General features: G+C 35.4%; 1 protein-coding gene across 3 annotated transcripts in view; it reads right to left on the bottom strand.

The window, feature by feature from the left end:
* Positions 1-10,532: 10,532 nt before the first annotated feature.
* The window catches only part of FGF10 (fibroblast growth factor 10), a 63,290-nt gene continuing 53,372 nt past the window's right edge, over positions 10,533-20,450 (bottom strand). For all 3 annotated transcript variants that reach the window (XM_075078968.1, XM_075078967.1, XM_075078969.1), the window contains 2 exons: positions 17,426-17,529; positions 10,533-13,594 (listed from right to left, as the gene is read on the bottom strand). In XM_075078968.1, coding sequence (XP_074935069.1) covers positions 13,397-13,594; positions 17,426-17,529 — 302 coding nt within the window. In that variant the 3' untranslated portion in view covers positions 10,533-13,396. The remainder of the gene's footprint in view (positions 13,595-17,425; positions 17,530-20,450) is intronic.

The following is a 20,450-nucleotide window of genomic DNA, read 5'->3' as shown; positions in this document are numbered from 1 at the left end:
GACACTTTTCTGAAAGACACAGAAATTGGACATTACTTATCATAAATGATATGTACAATAAACAGTTTAGAAAACATGACCTCCAAAGCCTGTATGAAAGAATTTCATTTGTTTAGTCTGGAAAAAAGAAGTATGAAGAAGGGATATGATAACAGGCTTCAAATGCATAAAAGGTTATTGCAAAGGAAATGTTGATCAAGTTTTTTCATCCCTGCAAAAGATAGAACTCGAATTAATTAGATTAATTTGTAGCCATTTGTAGACCATTTATATTAGGTATTAAGAAAAACTTCCAGATCAAAAGGCCAGTTCAACACCCAGGCAGGCTACTTGAAGAAGCGGCAGAATTTCCATAAATAGATATGTTGAAACTGTTGAACTTCTGTCTGTGATGGTCTAGGTAATGGATTATACCCTAGACAAAAGGTCTGGAATAGAAAGCTATCAATTTTATATCTCCAGCTCACTGATAAAAGTAACAAGTACTAGACAAACAGAAAATTAACTGTAAATTTTCAGAGAAATTCAGTAATTCATTGTTTGGTTGTTCAACTGGATAAGCTGTCAAATTTTGTATGTGACTCATTAATGATTCACAAGCAACAAAACTAGCATGTATTTTCTTATTTGTTGTGCTCCTACAGCAAGCCAGTGTCTTAGTGATTAGATGAATAATTTTTCAGCCCTTTTGCAGATTCAATGGAAATGGAGATGTGAACTTACGTTCAACGTATCAGACATACTGATGATAGGTTTGTTTTTCTTAATGCTTTGGATTCTTTGGCAACTATCTACACAGAGTACATTCAAAATTATTGAATTAAATCAGATTCCTTATACATAGCATACAAAATTGTAATTACCATCAGAAAGGTATTTCGGATAACTCAGCCAGCCAGCATTATATAATTCCTGCTGCAGGATTTGTGAACCAGAGGATGAAAGCATAGTAATAGCCAATAGGCCTCAAAGGAAATTTAGACCTTATGAAGTAAATTAGATTTTCTTTAATAAGAAAACAAGTTTGATAGATAAAAGTAACTGTGTAGATACACTGCATTTTATAAACAATCCATTTAGCATCATATCATATTGCAGTTCAAAAATCAGCATTATGAAATAACAGTAAAACACATGTTAAAAGATATAGCACTTGGCAAAAATAGCAATCATAGAAAACCAACTGAATAGGGGGTTTAAATAGAAGTTCCAGAAGGGAGCATATTAGACCTGATGGTATTCAAGATTTTAATCAATGACCCAGACATAAACCTAAACTCCTTACCTATCTGTACAAACTAAGTTCATAAAAAAGCATTCCGTGGCAACACGTGAACTAGTCTCATCCTCAGGCTTATGAGTAGAGGTGATAAAACTAGTTAAGTATTGTTTTACTTCTGTATGGTAGGACACTGTAGACATTATAGATGCTGTCACACAAAAAGATTCTTAAACATTATCAGAGGAGGAGCGATGTGCCTTATGCTGAGCAACTGAAAGAATTATGGCTATTCAGAAATTTGAGTGACTTGATTCTGATCCTTCACAGAGAGTAAAACACTGAGGATCACTGCCTTTTAGCTCCTAAGATTCACATTAAAGCCAGACAAACACAAATCCTAAATGAAGTACATAATTGGGACAAAACTGGACTCACTCTCTCTTCAGATGCTTCTGTCAAGATAAGGTCATTTTCAAGAGGATATGCTTTAGTCAAACACAAATTAAGCTGTAGTCAGCTCCAAACTTATTCAGCTAATTATAGCTACAATAGAGAAATTTGTGAAGATAAAGCAATATTCTCTTCTAATTTCACGCTTTTTGGGTACATGAGGGAAAGACAAACAAGGTAATTTTCTTGTCTGCAAGAACAATTTCTGAGAAATTATTTATCTGAATATGTGTATAAAACTATTGGTCAAATAACTACTCATGATTGAAGGCACAACAGTCATGGGAGTGTGGAAGCAGTGGTCCATTAAACAGTGTCAAGTGTTTGCAGTGAAGTATTAGATCATTTCTTGTACTGATGGAGTTCTCTTAGTCACTGCAAACTGTATGTTAAAGTACAGGTAATTGCACTAATCCAGGTCTGCCAGTTCATTGTACAGCCAGCTTTCTGCATTTTCTACTGCAGCCTTTTTCCTCTTGTGCCATGACTTCATTAATTTTTTGTGATCTTTTCTCTCCTCTTGCTTATATTGGTCTTTGTCGGAAGCAATATTTAGAGCAGAGTGGAGTCCTTACCTGAACATGTCATAAAACCCTAACTGCTTCAGCTCTATTTGCCCTTTCTTCCACTGTGTAAACTACTTCCATTCTTGCTTTACATTGACATTCTTCCAAAAAGTGAAGTCTGATGTTGTGTGGCAACTGAGAACAGCTGCCAAAGCAAAGAACTTCTTCCCTAATGGATTTTCTAAAGCATGTTCAGTGATAGAAATCTGGTTTACAATGCATGCTGAACTGTCTCAGTGTCCCCTGTAGAAGTATCTGGGTTGGTACAAGCTCCATATCACATGCTTGGGTAAACACAGACTGCTGCATAGTCCCACAGTCAATGCTGTGGCTCTGTACAGCACTAGCTATATGCACTTGCAAGGAAGAATGAGAGCGAGAGTGGCTTTGTTCAGTTCTACCTAGGTGGCAAGAAGTCTGCTGTGGGTTTCATGCTCAATAAAAAAAGACAGGAAACAGCACAAGTTTAATTAGGGCCGTCCTTGTTACATGGTGCTTGTTTTAAATGTGATCTGGCTCAAGTTAAGAAAATTCTCCATATTTACATAAAACACAATAATGTTACCAGTAAAATGTTTACAACATGGACAATCTGGGAGGGACTCAAACAAACAAAAATCACATTTAATGTAATAATTAGAACCAAATAGCAACTTGCTCCTAGGACTGGATTTGAAAAAAATTGGAACTTCTCCCTAAGGCTCAGGCTCTGCCCAAAATTTAAATTGACCCATTTCTGTGAGGTTCTGCAGAGTTAATTTAAGTCATTCTTTCCAATACCGCTTATTTCCACTGCTGTCCTTCCTGGTCTAGCCACATTTAAATTCCTCAGTTGCTTTTGTGATATGATATGGACTGGGCCTGTCCTTGCCTGGTAGTTTCTTGCTGCGATCCCCTATGCATAAAACCCTTTATATCACCTTGCTACACTTAGGGCTTACCTTCTAAGTAAAGATTAAGGCTCTAATTTTGCTCTACAGTACTGATATGATCCCTTTTATTCTATTGTAATATAGTTCTGAGCTAACTATTTGTTTAAAGAAGTAGTAAGCAAAGGTAACAACATTTCAATAAAAGTTTCATGCGTGGCTCTAGATCTAGCCACTGTCCCCTTTCTGCAGCTCTTGATTTACCCAGTTGGTCCTGACACTTCTGAACAACACTGAGCATTTATTTTGGTCATTACAGTACATTGGCAAGGTTTATCTTATACTTGTCTGAAGTACAAGTATTTTCTTCTAAAGCACAAGTCTATTTGCATGATTGCTGTGTTTTTTTCAGTAACTTTGTTTTCTAAATTAAAATAATGAAGTCCTGTTTAGAGACTGTATTTCAAACAGATTAAATATCAATTTACTTCTAATTTCTTCCTGAACATAGTAAGTGAGAAAGATGTGCCTTGTACTGATAAGACTGTCATGATGACATACTTTAAGGATTCTATCCTATTACTGTTTTGCTTGGATGCCAGCTGTGCTGAGTCCCCTCCTTATGAATATTAAGGACACAGCTGCTAAAATAATTCTTCTCTGACAGGGCTTAGCACCCTTTCATTGTGTTTGTTTGACGACACTTAAAGAAGAGGGCTTCAGTGAGACTTCCCCTGATATGCCTTATATGATTTACCGGTCTCATGATTCTAGCTATGATTGTTGCCTCTGCCTCCAGTATGTCTTCAGGGGTTTTGTTCATGCTCCTTCCATTGGACTGAGGAAAAAAAATTCTCCAAATTAAAATCTCTGTAGTTTTTACTTTACTTTCTCATAAATCACTCCTCTAATTTCACCTCTTCAGTAAGGACCATAACCCCATCCTTCCTGATATGGATTAGAGTTATGCATAATGATACTTTGATAATAACACTCTCTTCTCTTTATTGTTCTCTGTCATACTCCACCATATCAGACAAGACAGTTGTAATCTTACTGGAGCAGTAACATGTCTTCTCTTGCCTTTTATTGTTTGGTACCTAAAACAATGGAGTTTTGATAACAGAAGTAGCTGTAGCTAAGAACTGTACTTTTGCTATGAACAGTAAACTCATAGCTGCTAAATACACAGATAAATGAGAACACCTGCCTTAATGACTTTAAGGTACAGCGCTTTGTTATATGGATTTGTAAGAGTTGTAATGTTTAGTTGGGCATTATCTTTGAAGGATGCTGATTAAGATAACTTCCTACCTAAGTTATAGAAGCAACAGCAAGGGATAACACTGGTGAACCTATGGTGTGAAAAAAAATGAAGAAAACAAAGAGTTTGGCAGGAAACTGCCAGTGGTATAAGTCGGTGTGCATGTGTGTGTTATTTATGACTACTGGGTATAAATAGTGTTACGTGTTATACACATTAACATAAAATAAATTTAAGAAAATGGAGTTTAGGATGCGTAGCATACTATACATCTGTATCTTGTTAGTGTTAGAATTAACTTGTATCTTGTTAGTGTTCATGGAAGAATAATTTTACCCTCTTCTCTCTGTATTTTAGTTGTGTTTATACCTTGCCATGGTTGCAGAGTCTAAGCAGCAACAGAATATGTAAGTGGTTGAGGTCTCCCCAGTATAGATAGAGGCTTCCTATAATGTAGGGTCAGTCTGTCGTTTGATCAAGTACCACACTTACTTTAAAAATGAACAAAAGAAAATAAACATAAAGTGAGCATTACAAATTATTAAGCTGCCATCAGATCACAAACTTGCATTAAATAGAACAAATTAATATACTGTTTAATTAATAGTACTGTTAGTGATAGCTGAAATACGTAAAGGTTCTTGGGCAGTATCCATCAGTAACTGATATTAGGATATAGCACGTTTTGAGCAGGAATGGGTTAAAGGAGAGATTTATTCACTGTGGCATTATTCTTGCAAGGACCACAGCAATTATCTATGAAAATTATTTGTTGCTTTTTGTGCAAGTTACTACATGTCAAAAGGAGGTGGATACTGACCTTTGCATGTTGTAACTGCCTGGGTCAGTCTTGTTTCCTGCAATCAGTGTGCAATGGGATCTTGAGGCAGACACAGATTACATCTCTCTATAATGGTTAATAAAAAAGGACCAAATACTATCCTGCTGACATTTCCTGGAACAGTTTGTGCTCTGTTGGGCTGCTTTTAGTCAGTCTGATTTCTTTTTGGTTAGAAAGATTTTAGCTACTTAATTTCTATCCTGTTCAGTACTGCAACACACTTGTGTAAAGTAATTGGGGTGGGCTGGGGAACTGGATGGATCTGGGTATTTTTTATAGGTTCTTTACGTGTAACTGGCTTGAGTGTGAGCCTGCTGGTAATAAATGAAAGTTACGGCTGCAGCTGACTGCCTAGTGTTTTATATAAAGTCAGCTGACTGTTCATAGAATCATAGAAAATATTGCTATAATGGACCCTAGAAGAGAGCTAGTCCATCCTCCTCTCCGTGGCAGAATCAACAAAGCAAACCATTCCCGATAGCTCTTACATGTTTAAAACTCAGAAAGTAAGTTGTACAATTATTGTAATCAATTTACGTCAGAGCCCTTACTGTTAAGAAGGTTTTTCCAAATATTCAAACTTAAATTTCCCTTACTTCAGTTTGATAATTTTGTTCTTAAACTATCTGTGGTGAAAATAGGGATATTTTATTTATCAGCATAACAGAATAGCACAACTGGACATGTTTCAACAATCAAGACAACCAGTTTTGTCTGGCCTTAACATATTCAAAGAACTAATCTAATGGTTCTGAAAATAGAGCAACTTCTTCAGAGGCAGAGATTTGACCTCAAAGTCAGATGAAGCTGGATGTACAGGATGATATAGAAATACTGTCATATGATGGTCACAAGCATTGCAGCTTTTGAGAAGAGCCCAGTCTCTAGGATTATCAATCCAGGATTATCCTGCAGAATTTATTACTGGCTACCGCTTTCATTGCAATTTGATATAGCAATCTAATATAAACATTTTAGGCAGAAATGTTTAAGGATTTGTTATATAGTACTATAGTATCTTGACATTCTTGGACACAGTTATTACATGCAGAGTAGAAGCTGAGGGTCTGCCTTTCTGGGTTATGTTGTATATACCATGTCTATGTTTCACAAATGACTTAGGTACATGCAGTCAGTTTGCATGCAGTTGGGCATGCCCAGCTACTGCAGTACTGCTTATGTGTTGATCTGCATAAGACCAGTGGCTAGGTGAGCATTTTCTGGAAGTCTAGAAGCCAAAATCTAATTCTTGACATGCCAAATAATGTATGAGAACAGACATATAGTGCCAGACTAAAAACTATCCTTTAAAATGTTCTGCCTTCGACAGTAAGCATAAAAGTGTGCCAAGAGGGATGAGCAGAAGAATGGAGTAGTTTTACAGTATTCTCTTCAAGTACATTTCCAAAGTCCAGCACTAAGATGTTCAAGTACTTCCTAGGCCAAAAACTAGTGTCTTATACTAATAGTCTTCAGTGGATAAGCTGAGACAACTGTCTGAAGCTCACCGAAGTCCTTTATGGCAAAATAAATGAGAAGTTTGAGCTTGTCATAAGGCTTATGACATATGATTAACCCCAGGCACCATACCTGCCACATGAATGCTGAGAAACCTGCTCTTATATCCAGTCCTATGTTTTACAGGCAGTCTTCAGCAATGGTTGTGTCTGCAAGGTGCCACCTGACAGCTTTCACTTGATTTTTTTCACAAGTGAATTTTCCTCCTTAGTACTTGGTATGCAAAGGATGTGGTGTTAGAAACCTCATGCTGTATTGCATTTCAAGTGCAATGAGGAAAAACTGTATTTGTGTCAGGACTCAGACAAGAAGTCCAGGGAAAATGTTACAAGAGTGAAGGGTAAGAAACACATGATTACTGCAGGTGACTTAAACTCAGTCACTGTCACTTTCTGACTCTGAATTTGCCTCTCATTCTACATCTGTACATGTAATCAGAGTCAAGTTTGTTGTGATTTTAATGTGGACAATGGTTAAGACACTAGAGCAGTCAGGGTAGCAAACAGCCTACCATTGCTTCTGGGTAATTGACTTCTTCAATCTGGAGGCCCAGGCATTCATTTACAACGAGGTTTTTGGTATGAATATAGGCTGAAATTTGCTGCAGGATTTTGTACTGGAGTACTTTAACTGTCCTGACACTGCACCTTTCCACTGCACCTCCCAATTACCATAGAAGTGTAATAATTATGGCTATCAGCAAGACTTTTCTCTCACACAATATCGTTCACCTCAGAGCATTTAAGAAGCAATCAGTTAAATAAATACATGAATTAAACCTTATCCATCTCTGTCAGGCAAAGAATACAGTACTCATTTAATAGGATAAGCAGAGCTATATCTCTTTTTCCAAAGCTGGAATCTTTCAGCTTAATCTATATTTAAGTGAGCATAAATGGTATGCTATATCAGTAGCACTCAGTAAGTCAAACTGGCTGACCGTAAGGAAGAGAAAGAGGCAACCCTTCTTTTACAAGACTCCTGATATCTCTATTCTATTCCATCACTAAAATAAGATCCAGTCAAAGACCAGCATAGGTCATGTATTGGCTACCAATTAAGAAAAGCAATGAAGACTGTAAATAACAATATTATATCCTTTCCTTCAGTGAACCATGGAAAGGGAAAGAAGGATAAATATACATTTTCATTTGCAACGTATCCTGTGCATGGTGGTTGTTATAAAAGCCAAGCTAACCTCACAATGCATGTTTAACTTTTGAATCTAATTGGCGTGTTTACTACTAAGTATATGGGTAGTTTCAAGGGAGCCACAGGTTATCAAAACACTACAGTATCACTGGTTTTCTGTGTCATTTTCTGCATGGAGCCAGAAATTAGAGTCTTAGATTTGTGGCATTAATGACAGTGTACTGCAGACATCAGTCATACAAGCTCCCTCAGTGAACCATTTATGATTCTTGTTGTTTGGGGGCATCACTACATGTAAAAGAAGAAAGAAATCATAGGAAATTACCAAAACTGGACAAGAAATAGACAGCACATTGTTCGCAGTATAAGAGTAGACTGAAAACTATGTTTTTTCAAAAAGATTAAATGAAGAATGTGTTTTTTAAGCTCATATTTTAGTGCAAATTAAAAAACTTATAATACTTCATGTAAATACTTAAGCTGTGATTTTTATATTTAGACCCAATACCCTCATTTTTTGTTGTGATTTTTTTTAAGAAATATTGCCTGAAATGTCCTAGTTTACCTAGCATCTAGAGAGTGTTTATTGAGTTTTTTCCAACATTCTGCTGTTCCTGGACTAGTCTTTCTGCAACTGAGTACAAATAAAATAGTTTTTTCAAGTAGTTAGTTGTATCTGAAGCCTACTGATACATACACTAGAAGACCAAGCTCAAAATATTTTGATTGTCCTGAATGGATTGTTTCAGTACAATTTGAAAGATTGTTAGATTGTACGTACAGGGTCCTGATAAGGCAGTTCCTTTTCTGAGGGCTGTCTCAACTTGTTAAAAAAAAGAAAGATAAAAAGAAAGCTAAAGTGCTCATCCAATTTTGTGATGTACATTTCAGAAACATGGAAAAGTGAGGCTTCAAGAGTATTTCTAATGTAAGAAAGTATACAAATTAGCTGGGCATCATAAAAATAATGGACTGGAGAGATTAATTTTTCATCCCACTCAGACACACCTCACTGAATAAGGTAAGTTACTGCATGTACAACATTGAATATAATCAGTTTTTCATCTATTTATAACTAGGAAAAAAGTGCAGATTCAGGTGTAAAACACTGTTTGGCCTTTTCCCAGACTTCTGAGGAGACTGTTAGCAAACAAAGGGGCTAAAAGTTCATTGAGCAATTAGTAAAACAGCTTCACAATCAAAAAAACATATACACACATAACGTTTCAGTGGTAATAAAGTACCTGTAATATATTGATTCTTCATTTACTACATTATTGCAAGATAAATGTAGAGTCTGAGCTTTGATGTAAATATAGACTGTTTTTTTCTGCTGTGGTACATTATCTATATACTATCAGTTCCCTAAATACTATACTGTGGGGTACTTTAATTTTTTTTTCCTGGTACGGAGATTCTCATAGCCATTTGGACAATGGCCTAAAAGGACATGCATTTCTTATGTCACCACCAGCATATCCGTTTACTCAATTGCATGAGCTAGTATTTTATATTAATGAAATAGTATACAGTGGCACCAATATAGGTCCTGGTGAGGAATTTCAACAGTGCAAATTCTTCTCATTTATACTGCAGTAACTTAGAGATCAGTGCTCCCATATCAGTTACTTGAGGCTTAGTCATGTTTCCTTTATTTTGCCTTTCACAGATGCATATTTTCTTTGCATTGGTGGGGTGGGAAAAGAAGATGCTACTCTCTTTTTGTGGTTTTAGTGAATGAAAAGACATCAGTTGGGTATCTGAGATTCACTGTGCTTCCCAAAACTTATTCTGAGAAAGTTCCTGTATAGTTAAACAGAAGGTTCAAATATTTTGAGCAGGTAAGCGTAACTATAAATCATAGTAAAAATCAATTAATTTTTCATAGTCTATTTCTTTTTGATAATGTGATGGGAAACAACTTTTTCTTTCCATGTGTTTATTTGCAGTTGCATTGAAATTTTTTTAGTCAATGAACTTTTTCTGAAAAATGCCATCAGTAATCATATATTGACTAGCTACAGGAGACAATGTTTGTGTTACATGTTGTACTTTTCTTTCTCCAATTTAATAGGAAATTAAGAGGATGAATTCTGCCCCACAGTCTAACTTAACAGAGTAAATAATGATATTTGATACTTCAAAAGAGGGCCTGTCTTCATCAATTAGTTTCAAGATCACTCTTTGAAGCAGTTATGACTGATTGTGTGAATGGAGACAATGAGTTTCAGCAGGGGCATGAATTACAAAGTTATGCTCATATGCTGGTACTCTTGTGTAACTCTTTTTCCATATCCAAAATTTACTTTTAAAATGTAAGTACATATTCTTCTTCCTAAACCCCTTCACTCTTTCATTAAATGTGCTTGTTTTAAATTAATTGCTTTTTCCACTGTATAGACTAGATAGATTTGAATACTTACAGGAAGAATCTAAAGCATTTGGTTGTTATTAGTTTGGAGATAGCTGACTCACACATGCAAAAAATTAAAGAAACTTACAAATGTTCAAGTGATTTTTGTTTTGTTTTGGGGCTGTACAGCACCAAACCACATCCTGTAGTACAAAACATCTTTTGCCTTTTGTATTTTATTGTGCAGTACCATTTCAGGTTAATAAAATAAACAAGGACAATAGTCTTATTCTCTATCCCCATATTTATTTTTATTTAAATATAACATACAATACATGGTTGCTCAGTGATTTTTGTTTCGCTTTTCTTTTTTAAATAGCTTCCCCTGTTTTCCTTTTGCTCAGGAGTCTGTTATGCTACGGGTGACAGAAAGCAGAGCTTATGACTGAGGATCTGTGATACTCTAGACAGAGTTTCTACAGCTTGCTTCCACTACAATGGGTATTACAGTATACCAAACACACAGGAATCATTGATTCCTTCAAGGTTTCTTAATTTTGGTTAATTTTCAGAAAACACTATTCATGTCACAAATGGCTCCTGACCACTTTGGAAAAGTGATATGTCCTGATTTTGGCCTCTGACCAGTATTGTATTTTGAGTACTATGATAACATCTGTGCATAATCCCTCTTGACCAAGTCATCTAGGTAATTCTGTCAAAAGAGAATTTCATTGGTACCCTGAACGTTCTTTAAGTGATCATCCAATACCACATTCCCTGACTTTAAATGTTCACTATGGGTGGTCCATTATGTCTTGTCAGTTTTAATTATCGATTACAAATTTTAAACAATAGAAACTAGCTTTTATCACTTTAGTTAAGTTTTGCTGTAACCTGTAATTACATTTAAAATCTGAAATTCTTATTTCAACTTTCTAGAGAAATCTCATTTGTGAAGAAGCAAGCTGGAGATAAAGTACTGTGAATTAAAATGTCAGCTGTCAGCTAAAATGTTGTCCTTCAATGAATTCTTGGTTTTAAAACAGTTGACTTTAAGGACAGGGAATGCAACATGACCATTTTGTATTTTATGGGAAAGCTATTATTTTTTGCCTTTTTTTTTTTTTTTTTTTAAAAAAACAGCTGATATTTAAATAACAGAGTAAGATTGAAGTGCTGGTTAAACATTGACTTAAATAAGTTACAGAAGATTCCAAATACACCAGCCTTTATAGAGGTTAAACATTCTCAAAAAGACACATTAATCAAGGCTCTCCTTTGTACCAAAATACAGTTTCCAAACAATAAAAATAAAACCAACTTTTTCACAACAAGAAATATTGAAGATAAAACTGCAGCATCAATATAATCTCATAGTTATCACTTAAAGTATTTAGAACAAAATAATATTATACTACTTTTGTTTCTTACTAAAGACACTGCAAAGGCTTATTTATTTATTTAGTGGAATACAATGTGAAGACAGTGGTACAAATTGTTTGATGTACTGTTTTCTATTTATCTGCTCTAACAAAATGAATCTCAATATGGTTACATTGGTGAGCTATCCAGAGCTCTCTAAAATTAAAGAGTAAAGTAAAACATAAAACAAACCTTATGTACCTTTAATTGAACAGATTTCATATTATGCTTAACTTTGTTATACTGCAGTTGCTCAAGTTAAGCCATGGGACTAGTAACACTTCATAAAAATGTGCTGGATATTATGTATTTTGAGCCTTCAGTTACTATGATGGATATAAAAGGCATGCTAAAGCTGGATACCAGCACAGCTTTTTGGTTGGCTCTCATATATAATACACGTGTGAGTAATAATCTTTGATAAATGCATGAGCATGATTTTGGATCTCCTGTCTCTCAGGCTTATTTAGGTATCACTCTCACTATATGCCTGTGATTCTAAAAGCTGGTAACAAGGACAAGTGTGCTGCATCGGCATATTAACTGAATAAGGAGTGCAGGACTGTGTTGCCTTCTTACACTACCTTTCAGAGGCCAAATTTTACACTTGGGATACCACACATTGTTTAATTTTAATATTTGCAATCTTAGTGACTTTAGGGCTGTCCACATCTAGGTTCCAGCCCAATGCTTGCTCTAGAGTATTGCACTGTTTGCAATGCATTAGATCTTAGCTCCAAATTGAAATCAAAGTCAGATGAATATACACACAGATGCATTGACACCCAAGTACAGATGTGGCCTCTTCTCTCAATTTCAAAATAGCAGAAAGACCCTTTGAACAAAGTATTTCTTGAAGTTTGTTCTTGAGTGCTGATAAGTAAAAATATTTCTCCAACATAAAGACACCCAATACCATAAATCCAAGCACTGCCTGTTTGGTCTTTTTGCTTAAGTGCAAGACAGTTTAGGAGAAAAATGGATTATACACATTAAATTCTGCCTTTGAAGCCTTGTCTAATACCTAGTCTCAGAGTACTTCTGAGGTTTTGACATTTTAACCTGTCAACCTCTGTGTGAAGTTCTGGAAAAAAGGCAAAATAACAAAGCAGCAAATGAAGAAAACATTTCAAATCAAAAAGATATTTAACATCCTATTAAATAAATAACTTAGAGAGAAATAAAAAGAAATGAAGTTAGAACATACAAGCAAACCATACTATTCGTTTTGTTAGAACAGTTTTACACTACTTTGCTTATATTCCTTAATCCTATCCACTCTTCCACAAGGTTTCTCCAGAAATGTCATTATTTGTGCATATGATCCAAGTGCTTCCAGTAAATGCTTGCATGTCTAACTGTTCATCAGATCATTAGGCTTGAACGAGCAATTAAGGTCTTTGATATGAGTTAGTATTCCATAAATAACTTTCCCCATGAAGATCATTCAACAGATTGTCTCATGTTGCAGAGATAAAAAAAACTGTTCACACTGGCAATAAATTCCATCCCATTTGATCCAGCTTGTATCTTGATTATAAGATATGACACTGAACTAAATAAAAGTATTTCATGTGCCAGCAATGACTACAAAACCTTCAAAGGCTTCTCCTGCTCTCTTTTCAAACAAGCAGATGTCTGCACTATTTCTTTCCATTTATTCTTGAACAGGATTACCAAATATTCTTGACATAAGAGCCTTTGGTTCAACTGCATCAATAAAATAGTTCCTTCATCTATGACATTACTACCATTGGAAGAAAGTGAGCTGAAGTGTTTTTCCTTCTTGTTTTCTGTCCTCTCTTTGTGGCTCCCCTTCCATTCAGGGCCACAAACATTTGCCTTCCATTGTGCTTCCAATTTAAGGATGCATATGTGTTATATCCGTTTTCCTCTATTCTTTCCTTCAATTTGCAATCACTGTTAAACTCCTTCTGTTAAAAGAAGATAACAAATACACACATTCAGAATAAACATAATCTTTCAGAGTTGCAGCATACTGAAGGTAAATAGTTTCTGAAAATGTTTTGGAAGATTTCAGTGTTCTGTTTGTGACATCCTTTTAGGATTCTACAGTGTATTTAAATAAAAGTTTCGCTGTGTCCACAGCATTTAAAGCCACATCAGCTAGACTGCAAAAAGTGAAACCAACAAAAGACACAATCAATTACTCAGTGTATAATTATAGCAGTGAAATGATAGATAACAACAATATTAAATCAAATTCTCAGTCATAAACTCAAAGTATGAGGTAGCAATCTTGCAGTCATTCATCATATTTCAGTTCTAACAAATACAAGCCTTAAATATCTTGAACCAGATTATTGATAACATATGTTAAACAAATATGCAAGGCATAGGCCTACTTCTTATTTAAAGTAAGATCGTTTACATGACACTGGCATGAAAAAAAGCTTTTTTGGATGGGTGCAAATCACTATTATCACTGCTGTTGCAATGGATGTGAGGCCTGTTTGCTTTGTTGACCTGAAGAGGGGCTTAACCTAAAAAAGAATTTTATATGATCCTGTATCTTGTTGACTAAATAAACTTGAAAGCAATTTTGGTATGGTACCAGGGATTAAGGTTTTCTAGTTTTTAAAGGAGAACCAGTTGTCAGTTTGTTAGAAAGAACAAAAAATACAAGCATGTGGAAGCATGCAGGGGAAGACAAATTTTTCTATTATGTTAAATGCATTTTTATGCGGTGTTTCTTCTCTATAATGAAGACAAGAATGTTCTGTTTTCACAAACAAGTAATTCCTAAATATAACACCCCTCACTATTTTTATCAAGATAAATTATATTCTATTTAGGAAGTTTTTGAAAGTGGGATATTTACAACACTTTTAAATTACAACTAAAAATTAGCATTTTGTTGTTTCTACATTTCAGAAAATAAAATGTTATTTCACAGTTTAGGCAGAAGCATGTCAGAATCTCAGAATATGATAGACTAACTACATGTGGTATTTTTAACATGTGTGCAAACAAGACAAGAAATATATCTGAATAATAAAACAATTTTCATAGTACAGATAAGAATTTCAGGGATGTTTTATCTTTTATTGTGATCAAAATCCTTAGATATTCAGCTGGTAAAGATATACAAAGTATCCATATTAATTAAAAAGGACATAAGACTATTAAGAATATATTTTCCATTCCTATCACTTAAATTAGAATTTTTAAACTAGTTCATGTTCAGTACTTTGCTACAGCCAGAATTTTTGGCTCTATATTTAATGTTTTACTTAGTTGTTGCTAAGACCACAGAATGCATGCTTATATTTTCCTAACAGAATTGCACATATTCAAACTCAATTTGGCTCCCAAAATGGTCTTTGACTTTGGGATTAGTAGTTAGTTGAACAATGACTGATGGGGCAGGCACTATCAAGAGAATACTCTCTACAAAATGACTCTTGATACTGCCACTATTCACAAAGCTACATACAGATCGTTCAATATTTCTTTCCTGTAATATGCCACCTCTGGTGTCAAGGCATTAAGAAGGCATGTGACCATCTATCACAGTTTTAAACCTCAGTAACTTCTCCTGTTTGACAGCAGCTTATTTCAACAAAAAAACCAAACCAAACCAAACCAAAAAAACCCAAAACGAATAATGAGTCTTCTTTCACTCCCTCATTCTAACTAAAGTCAGTCAAATGGAAACATATTTGATAAACACAGAAACAGTCTTGACTTGTTTTTCCAGATGCAGGACCGTACTTGAATCCAAACTTTTATTTCTATTCTTAGATAACACAAAGAGAACAGATGATGTTGTGATGTGGTTAAGAAGTCTTATTGGCAGAGGTTTAAGTGTTAGCCCAGGACTGCTTTGCTCCTTTCAAACAAATTTTGGTATAGCCCTGCACCAATGTGTATTGTGCACATGCTTAAGAGTGTTTTTACAATTTTTATTGGTTCTGTTTTTCATATCCATCTGCAACCTGCCACACTGTAGTAATATGAGTTTAACTGCAAGTCTTGGGAGGATGGGAAAAATAATAACAGAAGCATTCTTGAAATCTCTGAAGTATTGTGGAGTAGGTTTTGATGAGTCAATATGTTGTGATTTTATGATGTGAATATTGAAAAATTATCGCACCTGGGATTAAAAAAAAGGCTTGTCAACACTATTTCCAATACACTATGAATTACTGAATCTTATGGCACCAGTTTCCACCTATGGTACATGAAAGCTGCTTTGACTTCTTTTGTGTATACCTACAGTCGGGATGGACTCTCACCACACCAGCCATGGCTAACAACTTGGGTAGGAAAACTTATCTCAGGCTTTGGGACGGACCATCAGAAATTACTAAATTAAACACTGTAAACTGACATGTGTGAACTGAAGATGATTTATGCTAACATCTTCACATGCGTACAGAAGCATATCCATGATCACCGAGCGTAGCTTAACTGACAAATGGTAACATTGTCAGCAGCTGAGTATACCCTTACACCCCTCAATGGTGCAGGACTGAGCACTGCTTATCCTGTATTTCTGACCAGTGTAATTCTAGAAATTAAAAACTACATTTACAGGAGTTTAAGAAACATTTTTCTGTTCCGGTCTTTCCTTAACAGGATTCTTCAGCACTACCCAGGAGTTTAGAAAGTCAGAAGTAACCTTTTGAACCAGGAGTGACTAGCCACAGTGCAGATGGGGGAGGACAGTTTATATAGTTTGTATGAACTAAACCCACTCTGTAGAAATATTTCCTTAGAAAAGAGCGCCAAATGAATTCAAGGCCCTTGAGTCTTAGCTGAGACTGGCATTACTTGATTATTTTCAGCAGAGGTAGGAGGCTTAGCTACACTGCCCAAGGATAAACCCAGCCCCAGTGATTCTGAGCAATCTGAAGATTGGCTCATAACCTTTGCAGATGACTTGAGTAAGTTTATATTTATATGGGCCCAAGCATACCGGAACTGGCAAAAAACTGCAAAATTACAACCCAACCAGATGTAATACCATAACAATCTAGTGTTTGTGTAGTCATGAGGATATGTGAGGGTACACTTGACTTTAGTGGTCAGATTTATAGATCATATTGCTTCCTGTTAAAAATATTTGGAGTTACTGCTGTTCCATGGTTTGTTTGATTGTTTGTCTTTTTAGCTTTTTTTTTCCTGAAAGTATCAGTAACCCCAAACTTACACAAATACAACTAGAGGATTTATGGATGATTTTCAAATGATACCCAAATTCTGCTCAAAGCTATCTATCTGCTGATATATAAGTCTATATCTCTCTGTACTGGCAATAATCTTGTGTATTCATTAATACAATCAATGTAAAGCTGGCTGCACTAGAAATCTTCTTCTTGGAAGTTGTAGTTAGATAGTTTGGTGTGTCTGCTCCATGAGCTGAAGTTTCCAATATTTGAGGTACACTTTATTCCTCCCCAGAATTACTGCTAAATGTGACTATAATGCAGAAACCCAGGGAAAAACAGGCTTAAAGATTACATTTTGTGGGACCCTCTCTGTTGGCCGCTACTTAACAAGAAACCTGAAGCAGGAAGCATAATAAATCGCAGCAGATGCTTTGGTGTGATATAAGCTTAACAAACACCAAGGAGCTTGTAGAGAGCAGGGCTGCTCATTTACCAGAGCATGAAATTTTAATGAACAGCTCATTTCAGCTCTAGTTGGTAGTAATACAAAGACAAGTGGGGTTTTCAGTTGGTAAGAGGGGGAACTGTGATCACTATTGCAATTCACTTGGAAGGTAAAAAAATACTTACAGAGCCGTAGACTTTTCCTTTCTTGTTCATGGCTAAATAATAGTTGCTTTTAATGGACTTAACTGCCACAACTCCGATTTCTACAGATGTTATCTCCAATATGCCTAAAAAATAAAAAATTGAGCTATTTAATAACTTCATTTGAGGATTTTCTCACTATAGAAAAGACAATAAACCCTAAAAATACTAACCTTCTAATATTCAGAACCAACACCCCAACAGACTTTAGCAAAATTCTTCTCTAAACTCTTGCAACAATATACACAAACATTGTTTCAATTAACATGTGTCCTTTGCTAACCCTGCATTTTAAACCCCATAAGTACTGAAACAGCTCCATTCTTCCTAGCATAGATTTTACTAAAATTTATCAGAAGAGACATCTGAACCACAGCATTAAATTAAATCTATAGCATATGTCAGTAGAATGTTAGATTTACCCCAGTCTTCAAAACCAGTGGTAAACTATTTATTCCTTGTAGGACATTTAGATAAACTAAATCTCTTGGCTGCACTGAACTGATAAATTCACTTTTGGCAAGTGTGTTGACATTTTGGGATATAGTAAGACTAACCCTAACAGCCACATTATCTTTGTCTTTCAGATACCAGAAACATTTTGCTCTGTTTGTAATAAATATGATTAATTATTTTTTCTTTAAAACAAAATCTTTCTATGATACTGGATGGCTCACGGGGCCAAGAATGGGACATGGAGCTTTTAATCTCTGTTTTCTGCTCAAGAGTATACTGATTTGGGAGTAGCAGAAGTTACTACAACTTACATTGTGACTTTAGACATCCCTTTTCAACTATTACTAGAGTAACTGGATGCCTATGTTCTTTGGGCACACAAATGATGCGACAAATAGATCATCTGGAAAAACACTGATGAGTTTCTACCTGCTTAAAAAAAGAATCTACAATAATTTCCTCCTAAATATGTTCTATGCTTTTTGTCTGAGCAGGGTAGTACTGGAAAACCCCTATATTTCTTCTTTTACTCCTTATAGTAACCACACATGAACTGAAGCCAACAGTGTAACTTGGTATTCAGTGCTTTTTCTGGAAATGCTGATTTTCTATCCCTGAAAACTGAATACAGTCTATTTAGACTGTGGAACCATGTGGACCTTAGTGTGCAGAGGATGTGTGGAGGAAGTTCTTTCATTATAAATGTTTCTGAAAATGGCTGTTTTATATATGATGCAAAAGCCATTCTGTATGGCCATGGAACTAGTCTATGCAACTCAGGACTGTGGGCATTACTTGTTCTGGGACTAGAAGTAGAGGCTTTGACGTTAGCTGGGCAGTGGCTGAGAAGCAAACACGAAATATTAGTAGCTGATTTTTATTGGGAAGTGAACTGATGATATACTTTATACATGTGAAGAAGAGAGAGACCATCAAACTAGGAAATTTAACATGAAAGACCTCCTTTTATTGTCACGAAAGAAGAGGTGATCTTTCCTGGATGTATTTTTAAATATATAGAAATTTCTATACTTATATAAACTACATAAATTTTAATATGAAGTTACATCAATTCCAGTGCAATTACCAGAGGTTTTGTGTTTACTTAGCAAGAAGCATTATGTTGGCCTACAAGGACTACAGGGTCTGTAATCCTTACATATGAGAAAGACTCCAGTGAGAACTGCAAGGTAAACAACAGTAGGACTAGGATCTAGCAAAGCCCTTCAGAAAATAGACCATTTTAAACCAGAAATAATAACATTTTAAAAAAAAGTTTCTTGTCCAAACCTATAAAGACATGAAAGTGGAGGATTGTTTTATTTAAATATTGATATAAAAATACAAAAAGAAATGTTGATAAACACAAATGATCATGTATTATTAAAAAAAAACAACAAACCTGATATAGTCTTCTGCTGTAAGATTTTTGTGGTAAGATTCTTAATTGCAGCATGAAAAATCAGCAGCGCTAAGGATAGAGTTGCATGTATAAAGTAAGAAAACTTCACCTATGCTGTGAAAGATCTGAATATCCACTGAACTTCTTACAGCTGTGTGAGAGCAATACTGCACTAATCACCTCTCAGGCTTGAAACCCAGGCTTAAACAGTGTGAATGAAGAGTTACATATGGCACTGCAAGTCTGCTACCTGTGAGGGGGTAAAAACAACAGTTCCCAAAATAGCTCACTCCATCATTAGTAGTATCCAACTCAGTAGCAGCAAAGACCCCTCTGATATCTGGAGCTGCCTAACTACTGCCAAGCAGAAAAGATACGACCAGTTATTTAGATGAAAACTCTAAACAAAACTTCCATTAGTTACTTATATGTAATGTTAACTTGAGAATTAGCATAAGCTGCTTATGTGGAAGTAACAGGGGCTATAACTTAGGAAGACCCAGAAAATGTGAGGGAAGAGCCAGTTAACACCTACAACCTACTTTTAAGGCTAACTCGTCTACTGTTGCAAAGGAGCCATATATAATTTTCCATATGTAAGATGAAGACAATTATACTCTCTAAACTCAAGAAAAGTTGGGAGGGGTCCTTAATTAGGTCTTGATATTTAGATTATATATACCACTGTCATGCCATTGATACAAGTAGATCAGCGAGTCCATACCAGCCAAGGCCTATTATACTTGTATTACTCTTAAATTGTTCATTTTCACAGAGAAGAAAAGCCAAAGTTGTTTTCTTGATTTTATTCAAAAGCATTAATACAGAGCAGTGGTTTTTAATATTTCTCTCCCATAGGACATCTCCTAAAGTATTTGTGCTCAAAATCAGAGTGAAGTGGAGTGCCTTAAGTTATGTGGATGACAAACTATTAGAGGTTAAGAATGTGGTGTGAACATTGCTACAACACCCACTTCTTTTTACATGAGTGACTTGGGGTGGTTTTTTTTTTTTAATTTTCCATGCCAAAAAGTGATGAGGGGAAGTATTTAATTCTTTCTACAGAAATTAATTGCTGTAATCCGAACTGTGGCATCAGTAAAACTAGGCTGGGTCCATTTCAGCAGCAGCAGTGAAAAAAAAAAAAAA

The sequence above is a fragment of the Phalacrocorax aristotelis genome, chromosome Z (assembly GCF_949628215.1).
Source record: "Phalacrocorax aristotelis chromosome Z, bGulAri2.1, whole genome shotgun sequence".
NCBI lineage: Eukaryota > Metazoa > Chordata > Aves > Suliformes > Phalacrocoracidae > Phalacrocorax > Phalacrocorax aristotelis.
The sequence above is the reverse complement of the archived record's forward strand: the minus strand, read 5'-3'. Positions and strand labels throughout refer to the sequence as shown.